This window comes from Loxodonta africana, chromosome 2 (assembly GCF_030014295.1).
Source record: "Loxodonta africana isolate mLoxAfr1 chromosome 2, mLoxAfr1.hap2, whole genome shotgun sequence".
In the NCBI taxonomy this organism is placed as follows: Eukaryota; Metazoa; Chordata; class Mammalia; order Proboscidea; family Elephantidae; genus Loxodonta; species Loxodonta africana.
Window position 1 is genome coordinate 36515563 of NC_087343.1, and position 23394 is coordinate 36538956.

General features: G+C 39.6%; 1 protein-coding gene and 1 pseudogene across 13 annotated transcripts in view; one reads left to right on the forward strand and one right to left on the reverse strand.

Moving 5' to 3' along the window:
- DROSHA (drosha ribonuclease III) overlaps positions 1–23394 on the reverse strand; it is a 137909-nt gene that overhangs the window by 105848 nt on the left and 8667 nt on the right. For all 13 annotated transcript variants that reach the window (XR_010318327.1, XR_010318328.1, XM_064270918.1 and 10 more), the window contains 6 exons: positions 22546–22638; positions 16571–16678; positions 16047–16278; positions 12339–12480; positions 7457–7611; positions 1150–1230 (listed from right to left, as the gene is read on the reverse strand). Coding sequence is in view for 11 of the 13 variants with exons in the window: in XM_064270918.1 (XP_064126988.1) it covers positions 1150–1230; positions 7457–7611; positions 12339–12480; positions 16047–16278; positions 16571–16678; positions 22546–22638 (811 nt within the window). In the remaining 2 variants the exon portion in view is untranslated. The remainder of the gene's footprint in view (positions 1–1149; positions 1231–7456; positions 7612–12338; positions 12481–16046; positions 16279–16570; positions 16679–22545; positions 22639–23394) is intronic.
- Positions 8826–9458, forward strand: LOC104845712 (RNA-binding protein 7-like; annotated as a pseudogene).

Below are 23394 nucleotides of genomic sequence, written 5' to 3' on the forward strand. Positions count from 1 at the left end.
CTTGACCTGTGAGGTAAAATCTATCATAGTGTGGTAGGCCTAGCAGAAGCCACTGAAATTGCTCATCCCCATACCCCAGGGGTATGAAGGGCATTTCAGCCCAAAGCAAGATAATCCAGACACACCAGGCTTCAGCAGGCCCACAGCACAGTCTGTCTTCTCCCCCTGCTCAATCCTACCTCCACTCTCTTCTCATCACAGGTGTTGATCCCTAATAAACATCTGGCACTCCAAACTCCATCCGAGCCTCTGCTTTCAGAGGACCCAACCGGAGACACGTGCATGGAAGCTCACAAGGTGCAGGTCTTGCCCCCAATTTCTTGCTACACTTGCCGACTTTGAAACACAAATGAGGTAAAAGGGAGGCAAGGATTTGAATTATCAGTCACTGTCTCATAGCCTTTATTCCAATAGTTGTTATGGCCTCAAAGAAGTTTTAAATAGAAATTAAGGATTTATGTATGCTACGTTTAAACACGATGCACTGAATCGTAAAGGGATAATCCAGGATTAATAAAAATAGTTTCTAAAAATAAAAGATAACAGAGGGGAGGAGGAAGGAAAATAACTGAAAGAGCGTGACAACATTTGACAATATTTACAGTGTCCCCACCAGACCAGGGAGGCTGGGGATACTGGTAACTGTGTCCACAATTATTACTTAGTTGAGTGGGAACGACAGACTCAGAAAAGACAGTGAGTCTAACAAATGCTACACTGAAGAAGCACAAGGAGAAAGCAAACGGCTGCCTCACATACCCTGAAAAAGAAAGGACGTGTTGCCACATAGCACTTTAATAAGATTATTTTTCCAGGGAAATTCATAACCGTTTATGATAAAAATATGAAAAAACCTATTACAATGTGTGCGGTTTTAGAATACTTAACGGGAAACAACAAGCAATCCTACCTTGTCTGTTTTAAACCATGAAGCATGGAAATTTTTCCAAGTCTTCTTAATACATTTTCCATTCCTCCCCCCAAAATCGTGTACTTTTTCCTCTACAGTTATCGGTAACAGAGACTGCTAGAGAACATGAAAAGACTATTTGGAGGGTATTATTTCATTTCCAGGGAAAAGGACAGCAATAGCATCTGTCTGCTTCTAGCAACTCAGCACTTGGAAATACAATATCCCCAACCAGTTACCTCTTCTCCGGGGTAAATGCTGTGCCTAATTCCTGTGCGCCGGGCTTTCGCGCTGCATTTGCAGAGTGGTCCGTCATTCATCTGTCAGAAACAGAACGTGGTTCATTTTTACTGGTGGCAGAATGCACACCACACACGGCAATGCCACAGAACTGTGTGGGCCTGAATGTCGGGAGTGCCAGAGCTCTGACGAGCTGTCATGGTCAGAAGATTAAGTGGATGTTTCAAAACCAATAAAGCTGCGAACTGTCTATATTGTCTGATAAAGGGAAGCTGGATGGCAATGCTGGGTTCCCGAGTTACCTGTGCAGCCAAGCAGAAAATATCAGTGTCAGCACACCGTCTGCCCCCGTCTTCTACTGCTTTTCAGTACCTTTCCCTGTTTCTTATTTCAGGAATAAAGGACTTTTTCACCAAAGAAAAGCATATCTTATATTCTAGAGGAACACGAAGAATGCTTTGAAGGTGACCTGCAGATTAAATGTTTTTAAAACAGAAACTTAAAAGCATCTCTGAAGCACAGAGTCAGAAAAACTTGTAATGCCGTTTTTTTCACCTGAGTTCATCTTACTGCTACAACCTCCACGTGATTCTCTACGTTAATAATTCCCGAATGCCTCTTGGATAGAAAGATGAGAGCTAAGCATGGCAGGGAGTGCACAGCATGGTGTCCATGTGCTCAAGGAACATTTACTCTACGTGGGAGAAACAACACATAGATGATAGGCTCAGAAATTTAAAAGACAAAGCAAAGATCAGTCCAGACAGAGATTCTGCTGGGGCTACAGCAGCTGGTGAGGGAAGGTTTCAGAGACAAAATGTGAAGGGCTGGACAGGGCGGGAAGAGAAGACAACTCTTCCAGACGGGGCACCGGCATGAGAAAAGGAAGAGAAGGAAGAATGCCTGTTATCTACTCATCTAAAAGGGATCATTTATGTAGAAGACAGTGAGAGAGACGACCAAACAGGCAAAACTGGGTAAAACCTCAGGGGCCTTAAAACCCGTTCCACGAGCTTACCCAGAATAAATGAGAATACTGAGTGAAAAGGGGAACCAGAGCTTAGATTTAGAGACTGGGAAGGCAAAACTCCATTTCTCTCTTTCTTTGTTACTAATTTTTGTAAATGTACCTATACATATTGCTTCATAGTTCTAGGGACTAGTAACTCATTGTGGTCAATTAAAATATAAATGAACATCTCTCCGTAAGATTTTGAAATGAAATATCAAAGTAAAAAACTTCATCCTTTTGGGAAATCTAAAAGTCCAGATGGTATAGCAGAGGAATAACATTACTACCTAAAAAAAACACCACGTTAAGATCTAACACCAAGTAACAGCTGGCAAACACGTAATAAGATTCCTTCAAAACTCCCAACACTTTCCTGATGCCGGTCATAACTTGTGATGAAAAACATGGAAAATCACTTCGTGCTCACTGACTTCCAGGCGAGCAGACACACATCCTCTATTCCTGCCTTTTCCCAGGGTCTGGGGTCCTAGTCAGAAGGGTTCTTTACAAGGCTCCACTGTACAGAGGACATAAAATCAAATACATTCAACAGACTAGTGAAACGATTTAGAAGTCAGGCAAATCTCTGCTTTTAATAACAAACACCAGAAGCGAAGGTAGGAGCTTCTGGACAGAGAAGAGAACAAGAGTCAATGAAAAAGAACATCTATAGGGAATGAGGAGTCACTGCTCATGACTATGGGGTTCTTTTAGTGGAGACAAAAATGCTCTAGAATCAGACTATGCTGATGAGTGTCCAACCCTGTGACTGTATTAAAAAACACTGAATTCTACACTTTAAATGTGTAAATTATGTGATATATGTATGACATACCAATAAAGCTGTTTTCTAAGAAAGATCACATACAGGATCGATTTGTGAAAATAAGTGGAAAATACACTGGCAATTTTGCAAAAATTTCTGCTCAATTCCCAGAGAAGGAAATGGACCACAAAATACATTTCTGCCAGGCATTCTAAATATGTTAATTATAACAAGAAAAAAAATTTAGATAGTTGTACACCTAACACGAAAATGAGGATTCAAATTAATGTAGAATACTGTTCTATATTTATACTATACTAATTAATGTTGTATTAGTTGTTATACTAAATTATATATAATATAGTAATGACTAACACTACATCAATCCTAATTGATACAAAATATAGTATATATTAATAAAAAATAACATTCTACATTAACTTGAAAAAACCTAATAATTAATGGAGTCCTGGTGGCACAGTGATTAAGAGCTCGGCTGCTAACCAAAAGATCGGCAATGCGAACCCACCAGCCGTTCTGTGGAAACCCTATGGGGCAGTTCTACTCTGTCGTATACAGTTGCTGTGAGTTGGAATTGACTTGACGGCAATGAGTTTCATTTGGTTTTTATGGTAATTAACAGTTAATACTATATTAACTATTAATTATATTGTTATATTAAAATAGGATATATTAACATAGAATTTATTTATAAAATACAAATTTTAAAATATCTTTTAATGGTTATATGTTTTAACATGCTTAATAACTTCGCCCAACACGATTATATCAGTTTCTCATATTGCCGTGTCTGTGTGTTGCTGTGATGCTGAAAGCTACAGCACCAGTGTTTAAAGTATCAGCAGGGTCACACGTGGTGGACAAGTTTCAGCAGAGCTTCCAGACTAAGACAGACTAGGAAGGAGGACCTAGTGAACTACTTCTAAAAAAACTGGCCAGTGCAAACCTTACAAATAGCAGTGGAACACTGATATAGTGCCAGAAAATGAGCCCTTCAGGTTGGAAGATACTCAGATATGACTGGGGAAGAAGTGCCTCCTCAAAGTAGACTTGATCTTAATGATCTGAACAGAGCAAAGCTTTCAGGATCTTTGTCTGCTGATGTGGCAAAATCCAAAATGAGAAAAAACAGTGGCAAACGTCCATTAATAATCAGAACGTGGAATGTACGAATGGGGAATCTACGAAAACTGGAAGTTGTCAAAAAGGAAATGGAACGCTTGAAGATAGATACCCCAAGCATTAGTGAACGGAAATGGACTGGTATTCGCCATTCTGAATCAGACAATCACATGGTCTACTATGCCAAACCAAAACCAAACCCAGTGCCCCTTTAGTTAGCAGCCGTAGTACTTAACCACTGTGCCACCAGGGTTTCTGGTCTACTATGCAGGGAATGACAAATTGAAGAGGAATGGTGTTGCATTCATTGTCAAAAAGAACATTTGAAGATCTATCCTGAAGTACAATGCTGTCGGTGACAGGACAATATCCATTAGCCTACATGGAAGATCAGTTCATACAACTATTATTCAAATTCACCCACCAACCATGAATGCCAAAGATGGAGAAATCGAAGATTGTAACCAACTTCTGCAGTCTCAAATTAATCATACATGCAACCAAAATGCATTGATAATTAACAGGTGATTGGACTGCAAAAGCTGGAAATAAAGAAGGATCAGCAGCTGGAAAATATGGCTTTGGTGACAGAAATGACACCGGAAATAGCACCACAGAATTTTGCAAGACTAAGGGTCTATTCACTAGAAATACCTTTTTTCAACAACATAAACAGCAATGATACATCTCACCAGATGGAATACGCAGGAACGAAATTCACTACATTTGTGGCAAGAGATGATGGAGAAGCTCAATATCATCAGTCAGAACAAGGCCAGGAGCCAAAAGCAGAAGGGCCCATCAGTTACTCATATGCAAGTTGAAGCTGAAGCTGAAGAAAATTAAAACAACTCCACAAGAGCCAAAGTACGACCTTGAGTATATCCCACCTGAATTAAGAGACTATCTGAAGAACAAATTTCACGCACTGAACACTAATACCCAAAGATCAGACAAGTTGTGGGAGACATCAAGGACCTCATATATGAAGAAAGCAAAAGGTCATTAAAAAGACAGGAAAGAAAGAAAACACCAAAATGGTCATCAGAAGAGACTCTGAAACTTGCTCTTGAACACTGAGTAGCTAAAGCAAATGGAAGAAATGATGAAGTAAAAGAGCTGAACAGATGATTTCAAAGGGTGGCTCAAGAAGGCAAAGTTTTATAATGAAATGTGCAAAGACCAAGAGTTAGGAAACCAAAAGGAAAGAACATACTCGGTATTTTTCAAGCTGAAAAACGAAAGAAAAAATTCAAGCCTTGAGTTGCAATAGTGAAGGATTCTATGGACAAAATACTGAACAAAGCAGGAAGAATCAAAAGAAAATGAAGGAATACACGAAGTCACTGTACCAAAATGAAGTGGTCCACATTCAACCATTTAGGAAGCAGCATATGATCAAGAACCGATGCTACTGAAGGAAGAAATCTAAGTTACACTGAAGGCATTAGCTAAAAAGAAGGCTGTAGGAATTGACAGAATACCAACTGAGATGTTTCAACATAGGGATGCAGTGCTGGAAGCGCTCACTCATCTATGCCAAGAAACTTGGAAGACAGCTACCCGGCCAAAAGACTGGAAGAGATCCGTATTTGTGCCCATTTCAAAAAAAGGTGATCCAAAAGAAAGTGGAAATTATCAAACAATATCATTAATATCACATGCAAGTAAAATTCTGCTGAAGATAATCCCAAAATAATTGCAGCAATACTTTGACAGGGAACTGCCAGAAATTCAAGCCAAATTCAGAAGAGTATGTGGAAAAAAGAATATCATTCCTGATGCCAGATGGATCCTAGCTGAAAGCAGAGAATACCAGAAAGTTGCTTATCTATATTTTACCGATTATGCAAAGGCAATTGACTGGATCATAACAAATTACAAATAACATTGCAAAGAATGTGAATTCCAGAACACTTACTTTTGCTCATGCAGAGCTTATACATAGACCAAGACACAGTTGTTTAAACAGAACGAGAGGTTACTGAGTGGTTTAAAATCAGGCAAAGTGCACACCAGGGTTGTATCCTTTCACTGTACTTATTCAATCTGCATTCTGAGCAAATAATCCAAGAAGCTGAGTTACATGAAGAACAGGGCATCAGGATTGGAGGAAGGCTCCTTAACAACCTGCAATACGCAGATGCACAACCTTGCCTGCTGAAAGTGAAGAGGACTTGAAGCACTTACTGACAAAGATCCACAATCAATGCTCATGGAATTCTGGTCAAGAAATCAAACAACGTATCCCACTGGGCAAATCTGCTGCAAAAGGCCTCTCTGAAGTGTTAAAAAGCAAAGAAGTCACTTTAAGGACTAAGTTGTGCCTGACGAAAGTCATGGTATTTTCAACCACCTCATATGCGTGTGAAAGCTGGACAATGAATAAGGAAGACCAAAGAATTGATGCCTTTCAATTGTTGTGTTGGCGAAGAATATTGAATACACCATGGACTGCCAAAAGAACGAACAAATCTGTCTTAGAAGGGGTACAACCAGAATGCTCCTTAGAAGCAAGGATGGTGAGACTTCATCTCACATACTTTGGACATGTTAGCAGGACAGACCAGTCCCTGAAGAAAGCCATCATGCTTGGTAAAATAGAGGGTCAGCAAAAAAGAGGAAACCCCTCCACAAGATGGACTGACAGTGGCTGCAATAACGGGTTCGAACATAGCAATGACTGTGAGGACTGCACAGCACTGGGCACTGTTTACTTCTGTTGTACTTAGGGTCGCTATGAATTGGAGCTGTCTGGACGGCATCTAACAACTTCACGTGCATTAAAGATACCATTTCTGTATGTAATTTTTCTTTTAGACACAAATCTATTATAAACACACTATTCTGTATTATGTATCACCTCATGCTGAAGATGTAATTAAAAACAAAAATGATTATGTACTCCTATTATTTGCATAGGTCACACATGCTCATCAAAGAAGAGAACTTAAAAGGAACTGTGGCTGTTACCAATTAAGAAATACGAAGTCTTACAGAAGGACTTAAGACATTGTTTACTGCTTGGCAGCAAGGCACCTTCCAGGTGAACTGCTTTTACATAGACCTACGAGTCCTTTCCTCCCATCCCAGCATTTGTCTCCCTCTGTTTACTGCAAGTTTAATGAGGCAGTGCCGTTATCCTGCTTCCCAACACAGAATTTACCCACATTGGCAAGTACGATTCAAGGAACAGCTGCTCTGGGGGTTACACTTTGGAGCCGAACTTCAAAGCTGAAAAGAAATAAGCTGTGAAGAATGACACACAAGCTTGAGAGTGAAATCCAATTTTGATACCAGCCAACACGCATCTTCTGCACCTGGGGCCATAAATGTGATACATGGGTTTGCAACCTTCACAGCAAGAGCGGAAAAACCCACGTACCTGGCCTGGGTCGTTGTACCAAAGTTCATCGTGGAGTCTGTCAGGGTGGGCCTTTTTGCGTTTGATTTCTGCAATGACGTCAAAAACTTCAGAGTCTGAGCTGCTAGAACAGGTGCTGTCCTCGTCGGACTCACATTCCGATTCACTGGAACTCTCTAACAGAGGTTGGGAGAAAAACAGCAATAGATGCTGAAGAAATTCACAAGACTGTTATACGCAGAGACTGCCACATGACCTAAACCTCTAAATGTAAGGGCAGTTGTTTACTCTTCCAGCAAATATCTGAGTATCTACTCTGTATAAAGGTCCCTGGGTGGTGCAAATGGTTTGCTCTCAGCTACCATTTGGTGGTTCAAACCCACCCAGCAGCACCATGGAAGAAAGACCTGGCAATCTGCTTCCGTAAATATTATATCCAAGAAAACCCTGTGAAGCTCAGTTCTACTCTGTAACACATACGGTGCTGTGAGCTGGAACCAACTTGATGGCAACAGGTTTGGTTTTTCATCCTGCACAAAGCACTCTGCTAAGAAATACCATGAAATACGATATACAGTCCATAATATGAAGTCACAATCAGATCACAGAAGACCACAATGATCTTTTACAGAGAAACTAAGATGTAATGAATAATGCCAGACAAAATAAAAAATACAACAGTAGTATGTGGTTTCACATTTAAAAGCAGTAGTGATTCAGAAAAGGGCCTGTCTACTGTGATCTAGAAAGGTCAGCATGATTTCAAGGAAGGGGCAGGCATGACCTAGGCAGGGAGACGGGTGGGGTTAGGCTGCGAGGCAGGAAGGAAAGGAAAGGGAAGCAGAGGAGGCACTGTAAGCAAAAGCATGGAGGCAGGAGCACACACAAAAGTCACGACTCAGGTGCAGCAAAGGCCCCGCAGAAAAACACTGGAACATGAGGGCCGAAGGTGCTCCCCTGAGGAAGACTGTGAACACCAGGCTGAAGATTTTACATTCTTCTTCTCTCAGTGGTAGCAGCAGAAAACTGTTAGTCTTTCAAAGTGACCAGATAGATAGAGAGCCAGCTCTCTGTGGGCAACCCTGAAACTAAAGTGTCAGGGGAGCTCTTTTTTGAGCTTTTCCACTAGGCTGGGCCAGTCATAAAAGTAACAATCCCAAAAGAGAAGAATGGTAAACCAAGGCGATTGTATTCAGGAATTTGAAACATGAAGTATCTGTTCCTTATTAATAAACCTACTTAATGGTATTAAACTTTTTGGAAGGCCCATCAAAGACCAGTTGAGATCCAAGTGGCCAGCCTCACAGCATGTGAGTTTGTCCTAGCCCAGCCTCGCTCTGGAAATTCAAGCCCTACCCCCACATCTCCCAGCAGCAAGTACGGAAGGACTATGGATAGCAAGACTCCATCAGCACAGCTAATTCAGAGATCGGTCTCTTCTCCAAAAAATTTTCAGAGACAAGCAGCGATGAACAGTGTTTTCAGACAGATGTCTTGTGGTGGGAAGTTTCGTTCTCCACATCTGGACCAAGCAGGGTTTTCCCCAGCAGTTTAGCCACATGATCACTCCCTTAACCAGTCTTCAAAGCTCCCAGTGGCACAAATGTCCACCATCATCACAGCATAAGGCCAGACAAAATTCTAGCAGGAGCCCTTGTGGCGCAAATGGGTAAACACTTGGCAATTAACTGAAAGGTTAGCTATTCAAACCCACCCAGAGGTTCCACAGAAGAAAAACGTGGTGATCTGCTCCCATGAACATTACAGCCTAAACAACCCTATGGGGCTCATCTCTATTACACAGGATCAGTATGAGTCGAAAATCGACTCAACGGTGCCTAACAACAACAGGCATTACAGCCACGAACTATCTAACACTGATCATGATCTGAGCATCATTACCACCAAGGAAGTACAGATGATTTTCTCTTATGAAGACAGGAGTCATGATGGCTGGAGCCATCGCTATGACAACAGAAGAGACGGTAGTAGAGATGGAAAATGGTGCTCTTCTCTACATTAAGAAGCATTAAAAAACTGCTTTGGGTGAAGGGAAAGACAACACTCAATACATGGAAGGTCAGCTCAGTTGGACTGGACCAAAAGCAAACAAGTTTCCAAGATAAAATGAATGCTTCAAAGGTCAGCGGAGCAGGGGCGGGGGTCTGGGGAAAATGGTTTGAGGGGACTTCTAAGTCAATTGGCAAAATAATTCTATTATGAAAACATTCTGCATCCCACTTTGAAATGTGGCGTCTGGGGTCTTAAATGCTAACAAGCGGCCACCTAAGATGCATCAATTGGTCTCAACCCACCTGGAGCAAAGGAAAATGAAGAACACCAAGGTCACACGATAACTAAGAGCCCAAGAGACAGAAAGGGCCACATGAACCAGAGACTTACATCATCCTGAGACCAGAAGAAATAGTTGGTTCCAGCCACAATCGATGACTGCCCTGACAGGGAGCGCAACAGAGAACTCCTGAGGGAACAGGAGATCAGTGGGATGCAGACCCCAAATTCTCATAAAAAGACCAGACTTAATGGTCTGAGACTAGAGGAATCCCGGCAGCCATGCTCCCCAGACCTTCTGTTGGCACAGGACAGGAACCATCCCCGAAGACAACTCATCAGACATGAAAGGGACTGGACAGTGGGTAGGAGAGAGACGCTGATGAAGAGTGAGCTAATTGTATCAGGTGGACACTTGAGAGTGTGTTGGCAACTCTTGTCTGCAGGGGGGATGGGAGGATAGAGAGAGAGGGAAGCAGGCAAAATTGTCACGAAAGGAGAGACTGAAAGGGCTGACTCAACAGGGGGAGAGCAAGTGGGAGTAGGGAGTGAGATGTATGTAAACTTATATGTGACAGACTGGATTTGTAAACGTTCACTTGAAGCTTAATAAAAGTTAATAAAAAAAAAAAAGAAGCATTAAAAGGACACTGTCCTTCTTTTTATAGGGTCATGTTAGGCCATTTCAGTTAAGTTGGTCTGGAAAAGCTTTGCTGAAAAACTACACAGAGCAGCTTTAAAAGTTACATTTCTTTTAAAAAAATTTTAACTGATAGCTAAACTTTAATACTGAAGTGAGAAGAATTGTGGTTCCTGCTTTATTACATTAATAACCTTCACTTCAGGGTCTCATAAAAAGGGTTTTATTCAAAAGCTGCATTTCTAATCATTTCAGATAGTTTAGGATAGGATGAATTGTACAGTTTGGTTGTATCATAAAGCAAATATCTTATTTGTAACTTTTTTGTATTTTGCAAAAAATTTATTAGTGAATCAGAATTTGGTATGTACAACAGAAAACATCCACGTTGATAGACTAAAATGGCTATCAGCATATTATTACTAAATTAGAAAATGTACCTTTTCAGTGAATTCATGTTATCAACATTACATTTGAGAAAGGCTATCAGTAAAGTCTAGGAATAAATCACATTACTTCTTAGAACTTAAGTTCTGTAACATGTTCTTTTGAGTTTTACTGCAATTGAACATACACGCGAAAACCGCACATATTATTGTTTCATTTTTAAATTTTAGAACTTTTCATTAAATTATGTTTGAGGTGTGGCTGAAGTCACTCCAGAAGTTAAATATCTCTAGATGTTACTTTTATGTTAAAAAAAATGATATTAGTGTAAATCCCTTTTTTCAGAAAGAAAAAGCACTGTTGATGAACAGTCAGATAAAATGATAATGTTTTACTCAAAATGTACTTTTTCAAGAGAAAGCCTTGTGAAACCTTTAAGTGTTGCCTCTGTCATTTAAACTTCAAAATTTTTAATACTTTCAAAGTGCCCAGGACATGTGTAGAAGATTTTTTTTTTTTTTATGGAAACTGTACAGATTTGAACATTTGAAAGAATTTAGTCTTAAACATTTCCTGGTTTTAAAATTTTAAGATGTTGTTTAACCAAACTTTTTTGTACCAAGATGATAGCTTTCCCTTTCATTGCAGAATATAAACTTGTCTACAAAAGCTAAGAAAAAAAAAAAAAGACTAGAACTTAGATTAATCCTCTAAGAGATTAATATAGTAGCAGCACAATAATAAAATCACAACACTTACGTTGTTATTACATGTGCTACATGATGCTATTTGCACCTCCATTTTACACATGAGAAAACTGAAGCACAGAGAGGTTGAATCACTTGCCCAAGGCTGCACATCAGGTAAGTGGTAAAGCAGGGATTCAAACCCAGGCTGTTTCGTTCCAGAGTCAGTGCTCTTACCCGCTATGGATACTACCTGGGTGGGCAGAGCCTGTGGGGTGAACCGAAGGCGAGGAGAGCCAGAGAGAACACGCAGGCAAAGGTATATTGGACGCATAGTCCGTGCATGCCATTTTGTTAGGTGCAAAGGATACAAACAGTAAAAGGCAGTTTCTATGCTCAAACAGCTTACCATCTACTTAGAACCTCAGAATATACACATGAAAAAATAGACTAGTATGTGAGAAAGTTGTGGAAACTGTCTCTCTGAGTAGAGAGAAACCTTCAAACAGAGCTGGGCTGCTTCCTCACGAAACCAGGAAGCCCGTCAATGGAGAGGGTCAAGGAATGGATCCTGCCCGTCATCAGAGGCAGTGGATGGGGCTCCTGCTTTCAGAGGGACGCCAGACGGTGGTCTCTTCTAACCCTGGACAACTCTATAAAAAAACTCTATAAGGGACACAAATTGCTATATGCCTTGTAAATAAGATCCCTTATGTTTTCTGCTGTCATTAAAGAAAATACAGCAAAATGAAGTTAAGTCCCATTGCTATGTATTTTGCAAACTGTAATTAAGGAAAAGAAAAAGAAGAAATTTCAAGTTGGAACTCTCAACAACAGGTCTGAAAATGTCCGGATCAAGGAGTAAGAAAAGAGCACCGACACTGACGCCTTTGCTCACCTAAATCTTCATCCAGCTTCGTCTTGGGAGGCTCCCATGGCGGTCTGGCTGCTTTGGCCTTTTCTTGCCTGCTCCCCAACTCCTCTTCAAATTTGTCATATAAGTCCCGGAGCCTACTTGTTCCAACTACAGTGGAATCCCCCTTTTAAAAATAAAGGATCAACATTAGGAAACATATTAATTATATCAAAGACACATAAGATCTCACAAGTAATGAAAGAATTTGCAACAGCTAGACGTCATTTTTCAACCCTCAAATTAACAAATAAAAATGAAGTGCCCGTGAACCCCTGAAACTATTGCCCTGAGATCATCTTTAAACAACCTTGAACAAAAATATCCCGAGGTCTTCTTAAAAGCAAATAAAGGTTTAACTTAACTAGTGAAGAATGTCTGCCTTGAATGCTGCGCTCTTTAAGATCTATCTATATTGGGTCAAACTCACAACAGCAATTCAAAAGATCAGATAGGAAAGTTAGTGGGCAGGGAGTTTATGCTCATGTGGGAGGAACACCTTGGAAAAAGGCAGCTGGGGATGGTTGTACAACTGGAAGAATATAATCAATATCACTAAATTGTACACGTAGGAACTGTTGAACTGGTGTATGTTCTGCTGTGTATATTCTCAACAACAAAAATAAACTATTTAAAAAAAAAATGACCAATGCTGGCAACAATACTTCAAATCAAACACACTCCGTATGGCTGACACATCGTCAGGTAAATGTACTTTGGCAACATTCAGGAACAGAACTATGCCCTTTTGAAGTGACATTTAAAAAAAAAATCATGACATCCTCCTAGAATTCCTAACACCCTCCTAAGGGGCATACACTCCCCAGTGATTAAAAATCGCTGATCATCTATCCTCTGCACGACCTCAACACACACAGATTCTATAATTCATCCCTATGGAAAGTTCTCAGCTTCTCCCCACTCTCTTCCCAGGCTAAAAATCACTTTAAACATTCATCCCCTTTGACTTCGTAACTTTCAAAATGTAAGAGCCAGATTTTTCAAATGTTTTAAGAGAATTAAAACGAATCATAAAATCTGCCACCCGCAAGAAAGTGGGATCACTGCTCTTCCTCAGTCCCCGTCTCATGACTGATGCTGGCAATGATAGGACAGCTCTAACTCCTATTTCCCGCTCTGCGCCACAGACAACAAAACCAAAGGGCGAGGGCTGGGCCCACAGTGCTATCAGTCTTCTTTCTACAATGGAATTTTAAGACACACACAAAAAAATAGTTCTGCCTGTCTAAACTCTCTGAACTTCAGCATTGTCATCTTTGTTGTTCTAAGAATAATAATAGCTATGGCAGGTATTCTCCCCTTCTTCCTGGCCAAAAGAACCATGATTCTATCCCCATTCTGGACAGAGAGCTCCTGATCTCAGGGAAGGTGGATTAAAGCCCCCACCTAGGATAAGTAGCCAGAATGGCCCCCTAAAAAATGTCCACATCCTAATCCCCAGAAGCTATGAACATGTCAGCTTATGTGACAGAAGAAACTGGGCAGATGTGATTAAGGTTATAAACCTTAAAACTGGGAGATTATCCTGGATTACCTAATCACACAAGCCCTTAAAAGTGGAGAACCTTGCCTGATGGAAGTTAGAGAGATGTGATAGAAGAAGCTGCAGGAGAGATTCAAAGCATGAATGGGACTCAATCTGCCATTGCTGGCTTTGCAGATAGAAGAAGGAGACCACAAGTCAAGGAATGCAGGTGGTCTTCTAGCAGATGAGACGAGCCTTCAGGTGACAACCAGCCAGGAAATGATGACCTCCAGCCACATGGAACTGAATGATGCCAATAACGTCAACAAGCAAAAAAATGGATTCTTCCCTGAGCTTCCAGAAATGAATGCAGCCCTGCCAACACTGTGATTTAGCCCAAGTTGAACTTCACAAACAAGTTGGACTTCTAATCTGCAGAACTATGAGATAATAGAGTTGTGTTGTTTTAAGGCTTAAAGCTTGGGGTCATTTATTTCATCAGCAATGGAAAACAAATCCATGGGGTAGGCATAGAACCCAGTTCTGGCAACGGATGGAATAGGAGATCGTGGGAGCTTTGGGGGTTGTTAGAGGAACGTCGTACCCAGCACTGCCCTCTTGACACAGATGTGTAAGGACATGATGCTCAAAATGCTGCAGCCAACCTGCAACCATGGCGAACGCTCAAGGAAACAGCAGATGCCAACCTAGCACCCTGCCATTATCAAGCCACTGAACTAACACCAGCTGCCACCTTCCCAGGTGTCCTGTTATGTGAGAGAAATAAACTCAGCTCATTTATGCCAGGTTTGTTGTTGTGTGCTGTCAAGTCAATTCCAACTCACAGTGACCCTGTAGGACAGAACGGAACTGCCCAACAGGGTTTCCAAGGCTGTAATCTTTACAGAAGCAGGTTGCCGTATCTTTCTCCCACTGAGCAGCTGGTAGGTTCAAACTCCCAACAGGTCACATTTGTTGTTGTTATTGTTAGATGCTGTTGAGTCAATTCCTACCAATAGCGACCCTATATACCTGACCCTACGCGCATGCCACGTTTAGTCAGGTATTATTCCTAACGGATAGAATACCTTCTTTCTAGGGTTGTTATGAGGATTAAATAAGATAAAATGAGAAACATGGGGCATAGTTCTGGCCCACTGAAAGTGCTCGGTATGGGAGCCTACCCTCCCCTGCATCACATGAACTATATAACTTAAAACCCTACTCTAACTGACAAAGTAATACTCATTTCTCAATTACCACACCACTTCCAGAGAGTTCTCAAACCCTTTCTTCCAAAGGCAAGGAAGTCTCCTTTCAAGGTCCCCACACACAAAGGTCCAAATTAGGCTACTATCAGAGTACCTCTGACAAAAGAACTCTCTTTTATCAAATCCCTTGAACTAAATCTAACATCTCCAACTTCTTATGTCCTAAATTAGATATTCACGCATTTATTTATTCAGTGAATATTACCGGGTACCCACCCTATGGCAAATATGCCTATTCATGGAATGGGTGGCATAAGGCCTAAGTGGAAAGGGCAGAGAAAGAAAATAAAATGGAAATAGAGAAAAAAGAAAAGGACAAGAGAAGCCCGCATATGCAGACAGGTGAGGTCGTGGAGACCACCACCACAGCAACCAGCATGAGCATAGGAGACCACTCCGCAGCCCACGACAGGTGACTCACGAAAGCAGTCAATATTCATGGGAAACTTCGTATGGTTATCTTTTAGTCAAGGATATAAAAGCGGCAAACTCAAATCCTTATTTCCCATTTTGGAAGAAAAACACATACACATACATACATATGTGCCACAAACTGCAGAATTACAGGTGAGAGCTTACAAAACCATTGGTAATGTTATTAAACATACAGAGTAAAGGGGTGCTTTAATTAATCTACTGTACTGTTGTCTTTGGATTTTACTGTTGTCTTTGGATTTTTAAAATTACTTTTTTCCAGAGCAGTGATTCTCAGCTGAGGGTAGCAGGGGAAAGGGAACATTTCGCAATGTCTAGAAACAATTCTGGTTGTCACAACCAGGGAGAGGGGGTGCTACTGCTGCCTTGTGGGTAGAAGTCAAGAATGCTTCTAAACATACTACAATGCACAGGACAGCCGCTGACAACAAAGAATTACACAGCCCAAAGTCCCCAGGCTGAGCAGGCCTGATTTCTAGCTTCTCTCCTACTCAGACCTACCACCTGATCCATGGGGTCACTGGAGTAGTAGTTTTCTGAATGGGTACATCGAATCCACACAGGTTTAAGGAGTTCTTCGTCCTCCTCCTCATTTTTGTCAGGCAGTGGCTCCTCTGGCTCTTTCTCCTTGATGGAGGTATAGGTCTTCTCTTTGCCAGAGCTCTGGCTATCACTCCATTTGTCTTTTTCATCCTCCCAGCGAGTTCTCTTCTTCTCCCTACTTGGGGAACGACTTCAAAAAAGAGGCTACTTACTGAAAATGTTCTTTCGTCATAAAAACGACTCCATTTCACCTCTATTTAGTTCCTCTTTCATCAAAAATACAAATGCCATGCCAAACCGCCACGTTTACTTTTGTTAAATCAGGGATTCCCAAACACCAGTCTGACGGCATCAAAATCCCCTGAAGTTTATTTGTTTAGAAATACAAATTCCCAGGCCCTACCCCAGGTCTACTTACTGATTCCCAGACCCTACCCCAGGTCTACTTACTGATTCCCAGGCCCTACCCCAGGTCTACTTACTGATTCATAGTCTCCGGGGATGGGGCCCAAGAATCTATATTTTTAGGAATCTCCCCAGGTAATTCTGGTGCGCATCCAGGGTCAGGAACAACTGGTAAACCATAACTCCTAGAAGAGAAAGATACTTGGAAACATTTGGAAATCTCCACATTTTGACCATTTCAGCAATTAGGATACTAGTTTGGAATCCTTTACCTCTTGCTTTACCAGGAAAAAAAAAAAAGCTTCACAAAACGTGGTGTCAACCAGGCCATAAATTTAGCCTGAGGACTATGATCTAAGAGTGAACGAGTAATATCACCCCAGCCAGCTCTCAGATGTCTCAGGTTTTAAGAACCCCCAGACATGCGTATTACCACTTAGGGAGCCAACACTCTGCCTAATTTTAATCTCTACAAATACTAACATTAACTCAATTAATAAAGAAAGATAAAAAACAATTCTATCTCCTTAAATTCCTGGGACTTGAAATTTGTGAAGGCCCATCCTATGGATATACCTGGAAGGAAATATCTATACAGTTTTTAGATAGAACAGTACGGTCCTTGAAAATGCAGCCAAGGAGAGTATCACTTGACTGGACCCTGCTAACAAAGTTACCGCTAGCTATAAAAGTTTATATGGGGATCAAAATCAAAAATTAACCCCTTTCATTAACACTACCACTAACTTCGAATTTTATGACGGGGAAAGTATGTGTACGTGTGTATATAGTGCGGAAAGGTGATTAGAAAGATATACATATCAATTTCTTATTCCTAAATATTACAATAAAAAAATTTTTTTTTTTTAGGCATCATTAATTTTGTTACCAGAAAAAGTTACTTTCAAAGTAAAATGTATGCATGCCCACTGTAGAAAAGTGATAAGCAAAGACAAAAATAAAACAAAAATCACCTATAACACCACACAGATAACCACTGTATTTCAGAAATATGTGAAAACGTATACACACATTCGAATATATATAAATACACACACGTCCTTTAACAAAAAGGGAAAACTACAGTCCTATTTTATAGCCTGTTCTTCCCGTTCAATAAGAAATCAAGAACACCTATTTTAATACATCTCTATCTGAATTATTTTTAATCGGTGCATATTATTCTTTTATGTGAATATGCCATAATTTATTTAACAAATCTAGTGACAGTCATTTAGGCTGCTGCCATTTTTTTTCTATCACTTGTGTATGTGTGTGAATCTTTGCACACTTGTCAGATTATTTTGCAGAAGGTACTTTTTTTAAGGCTTCTCTCCAGATGAGTAAAACCAATTTAATAAGGGTTCCCATCTCCACACATCCTGTCAATGTGGTTGCTTTTAATCTTTGCCATACTGATGAAAAAAAGTATTTCATTTAATTTTAATTTGCCATTTTTTTATCACTGCTGAAATGAATACACTGGAGGTTCACTTCTTTAACGAACATCCTAGTCACGAGGGATCCCAATACTTTAACTAAAGATGCTGGTCTTTTTTTACTTATTGAAAGAGCATCTTAATAACAATAATCACCCCTGTTCTGTCATAAATGTTATAACATTTTCCAGATTTTTGTTTTCCTTTTAATTGTTTTTTGTTAGATAAAACTTTATAAAGTCACATCTACTTTTCTTTTTATGCTTTCTTAGTGTTTTGCTTGGAAATCCTTTCCTAACCCAAGGTTACATAAATATTTTGCATTTTCTCCAGGTACTTTTAACATTTTTTTTTCCCTTACTCTACCTCTCCAAGGTGTGAGACAGAAATCTAATTTCAGTTTTCCCACCATATGAGTTACCAATTGTACCAACATTAATTTCTCCTAATCTGAAACAACTTTATCATATAAATTTTTATATATACCTGAATGCTTCCAGATTTTTGTTTCATTAATCCAGCTATTTATATTTTAATTATTTATTATGTACCTATAGAATATTTTAATAGTACCAGTATAAGTATCCCTGCATTATAGTTTTTCAAGATTATTTGAACTTTGATTTCAAAGAGCAATTTAAGACTCAATATGAAGTTCTAAAACCAGTATCTCAACTGATACTACATTAAATTTATAGGCTGTTTTGAAGAAAACCAGTATTTTTTCAACACAGTCTTCCACTGCAGGAATATGGCACACCCTCCATTCATGTATGTCGCCTTCTTTGCCTGTCAGCTACATTTTACAGTTTTCTTCCCCTTGGTCCTACATATTTTTGTTAAGTTTCAAGATATTTTAAACTTTCTATAGTGAATCTATTTTTCCCCGTTGTGTTTTCTAATTAGTTACTCCTGGTATTTAGGAAAAGTATTAATTTTAATTAATTTTCGTATATTTATTTTGTAACTGTCTACTTTAACAAGCAAGTTCTCGTAGTTTATTTAATTATTTCTTTCTCACAATTATGGGGTTTATTAGGGAAGTAACAGGTTACAGTTCAGGTTCAGGAACGCTCAGGATACAGCTCTTCTGTCAGGAAAGCCTCTTCTCAGTCATGCCCCCAGGCAGTCTCTCTCTGGTCCTTCAGCCTCTCCCCTGCTCGGGCAAGTGAAGTCCTCGCAGTTTCTTAGCTGAATCTTCTGTTAATACCATCAGCCAATAATAGCATCTCATAGCTCCCAGAAGTTTTTGGTGCATACCATGAGCCTGACACTCTGCAAGGCACTTTACTGACATTCTCACAGTGAATCCTTATGAGAACCCCGTGAAGCAGCTATTAATGTCCTTCCAGACGAGGAAACTGTCCTGGAGATTACGTCACTTGCCCAACAGCACAAAACAAGTAAGCGAAAGTTAAATGCTAATATGGTATTTGACACAGAACAAACGTTTAACTATTTACTCTTACCAAGAAACACAGCCAAAAGACATCCTCACCAATCTTTGATAATGGATTAATGTTATGAACATCAATTAGTATTTTTTTTTTCAAACAGTATGAGAGGGGCATTTCAACATCTTTTTTTAGATAAGTGTCATGGGTATTTACCTCAAAAGAATAATCTACTGAATTCCAAACTGTCCTCCTTTACAATATTTACATCTCTAATGTTTGCATCCTCATCTACTGCATTGGTTAGAACTCAAAATTCCAAATCTTGGTTTACTCCACAACTACAGGCAATGAAGAAGAAACCATGAGAACAAGGAGATTTCCAGCATTCTAAATTAAAAACCATCAACCTCAGACAGAGCCTCAACAGACTGTTGTCTCCTCTCCTCCTCTCTCTCAGGCCCTCTTCTCACTGATCAAACTCTTCCTAGTTAATCTCATCTAATCCCATGGATTTGGTGTTTCCAGCTTGGATCTCTTTTCTGAACTTTGCACCTGTATATCTAACTGACTAGCAGACAAGCCCATTTGTTGTCTCACAGATTCTAAAACTCATCAAGGCCAAAACTGGACTCACCCTCTTTCCACTTTCTTGCTCCAGTCCTCTGCGGGAAACACCAGATTTCAGGTGATCACTCTCAACTCTTCTTCCCTCTCTCCTAGCACTTCAGATCAGTTATCAAGTCCCACTGACTCCATCTCATAAATATCTCTCAAATATGTCTTTATCCCTTACCACTGTCATTGCCCTACCCTAGGCCATAATCACTCTCTCCCAAATTACTACAGAAACCTCCCAATTTCCTCATCTCCATCCTTGACCCTCTCATTTATCCACATTGCAACCTTCACACATGCTGTTCTCTCTTCCCTCATCATCCTCCTTCCTGACTCATGCTTCAGGTATTAGTAAAATGTCATTTTCTCTATGACTACCCTAGACTGGGTTTTTCACTGCTTTGTGTTCGCAGAGCAACATGTAATTCCCCTAGCAAAGCACTTAACATTTCCTGTAAAGTGGGGATTCTCTGTTAACCAATCTTACCCACACCAGTACAATGCCCGGAATACGCAAGAATATGCAAGGCTCTTACATCACTCAATGGCTGAATCATAAGGATGCTAGGTAACAGTGATAGACACTAGAGCCTCCTTGTCTTTTTCCCAGCTTATGTGCAAAGGCCTCTAAGGTTTCAACACTAAATATGGCTGTTTCCGAAGTAGTGTCCATCATGCTCATCAGGAGATAGTGTTCTTCATCATGTTAAAGAACATGCTTGTATCCCTCATTTATTAGTGTTTTCACTCATAAATGAATGCTGGAATTTATTAAATACCTATTAGGCAGCTAATGAGTTAACACTATACCTTGACATAAAGAATTACAGTTATTTTAATACTCCACTGAAAACAACTGCTAGCATTCTAATTAGCATTTTCAGACCCATATTTATGAGGTAGGTTGTTCTGTAGTTTTCTTTTCCTTTGTTAGGTTGGGTCGTCTGAGTTTTCCCGGTATTATGGCATGAGTTGAGAGGCTGCCCTTCCATCTTCTTCAGTGTTCTAGAAGTTTAAAACTTTTGAGGAGGTAGTTCAAATTAAACTTTATCAATGTATCAATTTGTTCCACTTCTTGTATAAAATTTGCAATTTTTGTTTTCCTAGAAATCAACTCATCTAATCCAAGTTTTTATATTTTTTAATTCAAGTATCTGTACTTATACCAACATTTTATCATTTTAAAATCTCCTTTATTCCAGTAATGATATACTGTTTCTCATACCTAATAAAATGTTTTTCTTTTCTTGATTAGATTTGCCACTTTTTATCCTTCATTAACCTTTTCAAAGAACCAAGTCTTGGATTTACTTACAAATATTGTTGTGTTTGTTATTTTTATTCATTTCTTTTACCTTTCAATCCGTTTTTTCTGCTTTTCTTATGCTCTACTGATTTCTAGAACCAATGCTCAGGTAATAATTATATATGTGTTGTTGTTTGGTAGGTGCTGTGAAGTTGATTCTAGCTCTATGCGACAGAGTAGAACCACCCCATAGGGTTTCCTAGGCTGTAATCTTTATGAAAGGAGCCCTGGTGGGACAGTGATTGGTTGCTAACTGAAAGGTGGGCAGTTCAAACTCGTCAGCTACTCCGCAGGAAAGATGCGGCAATTGCTTCCGTAAAGATTGCAGCCTTGGAAACCCTCTGCAGCAGTTCTATGATACGGTTGCTTTGATTCTGGCAACAGGTTTGGTTTGGTTTTGCAATCTTTATGTGAGCAGATCGCTAGGCCTATTCTCCTGTGGAGCCACTGGGTAGGTTCAAACCACCAACCTTCCAGTTAGGAGCCAAGTGCTTAGCCACTGCACCAACAAGGCTCCTAATTTTATATATACAGAAATAAAAATAATTTATTTGGCACTTACTTTGGGCCCAGTTCTAAGTGTTTTACACGTATTATCTCAATGACCCTACATAACTGTCCTTAATTTTACAGATAAAGACATTGAGGTTTAGAAACGTTAGATAACTTTGCCCAATAACAAAGTTCGGAAAAGAGTAATGGACCCCAGATCTTGTCACCGCTAGAGTGCTGCTCTTGTTGTTAGATTCCATCGAGTTGGTTCTGACTCAGAGCAACCCTGTGTACAACAGAACAAAAAATTGCCCGGTCCTGCACCATCCTCACAATCTATTATATAAGACCATGAATTTTACTTCCGGATACAAAATTGTTTTTACAACCTATAAATTTTGTCTTATAGCAATCTGTCATTTTTGTAGATAAAGTATAACTGTAGTTTTGTTTCTTTTTTTTTTTTCTGGAACAAATAAATTTAAGAACATAATTATTAATTTCCTCAGTTTTTTTTTTTTATATAACATGAATTATTATTGTATAACTCTATAGCAGCATAGTCAGAAAAAGTGGCCCATATGATTTCTGGTTTGGGGAAGTTTGTGAAAAGTTTCCTCATACCTGGTCAATACATTTAAAAGGTAAAGGTGTTTAAATTACTGGCTGCTTTAGCATTTGGATAAACTCTAGGCTATTATCAAGACTTTGCTGATACACAAACACAAAATCTGAATTCAAAAAGATAGTCCAACAGAACTGGGATAGCTTACCACTTCTCTCAGTGCCAACTCCTTGCTTACCTTCCAGATCTCTTATACTCTTTTTTGTAGGGTCTTTCCAAGGATGGTGACCTTCGGCTGTCCCGGTGCCTGTGTCTCTCCCGTTCCCGCTCTCTTAAAGGAATTAATACACAGAGCTGTTTTCAACAGAAAGACTCAAAAACGCCATCTCTTTTCACTGAATTAATCCTCTAAATAAATGGACCTCACCTAAGAATTTCTCAGGCACTCTTCACCATGGACATTTTTAATTCACTCTTCATTTATTAGAGGATAAAAGAGCTTTTCACTTCACAGAAGTTAACTTATTTGTATAATTTTTGCTATTTCCTTTAAAGAAAGAAGTCATACTTGATGCTAAGCAACAAAAGGAATTTTATCATAATCTTCTCTCAAAACCTTCCAACCAGACAATCCTTGGTTATTTGACCTACAGCGAAAACTTTAAAGATTTCTACTGCCTAGTCATTTCTAGAAAACTTTCAATTTCACCCATCAAAAAAATGCAAATTATAAAGCTTTCACAGGAAAGATCAGTACAAGGTTGTATAATGAAAGGGCTCTGAATTCTCAGGCCTAAGCTGCAGTTCTAAGATCACTAACCTGCCATGAAACCGTGGACATAGATTTAAATTACCTTTAAATGCTCTTTTCATCTGGAAAAAAAAAAAAAACACTCAAAATGGAGATGCTGGATTTACCCAAGGTAAAAAAAGAATGAAAGGTTTTTAAAATGTTCCAATGCAAAAATGAAATTTAATAACAATGATAATAAAAACTTAAGAGTCTATTACTAGGTACAATGGGTGATCTGAAACAATCCAAACTCCAGTGTGTTTGAATCAGAACTACAAATCTAAGGAAATTTTA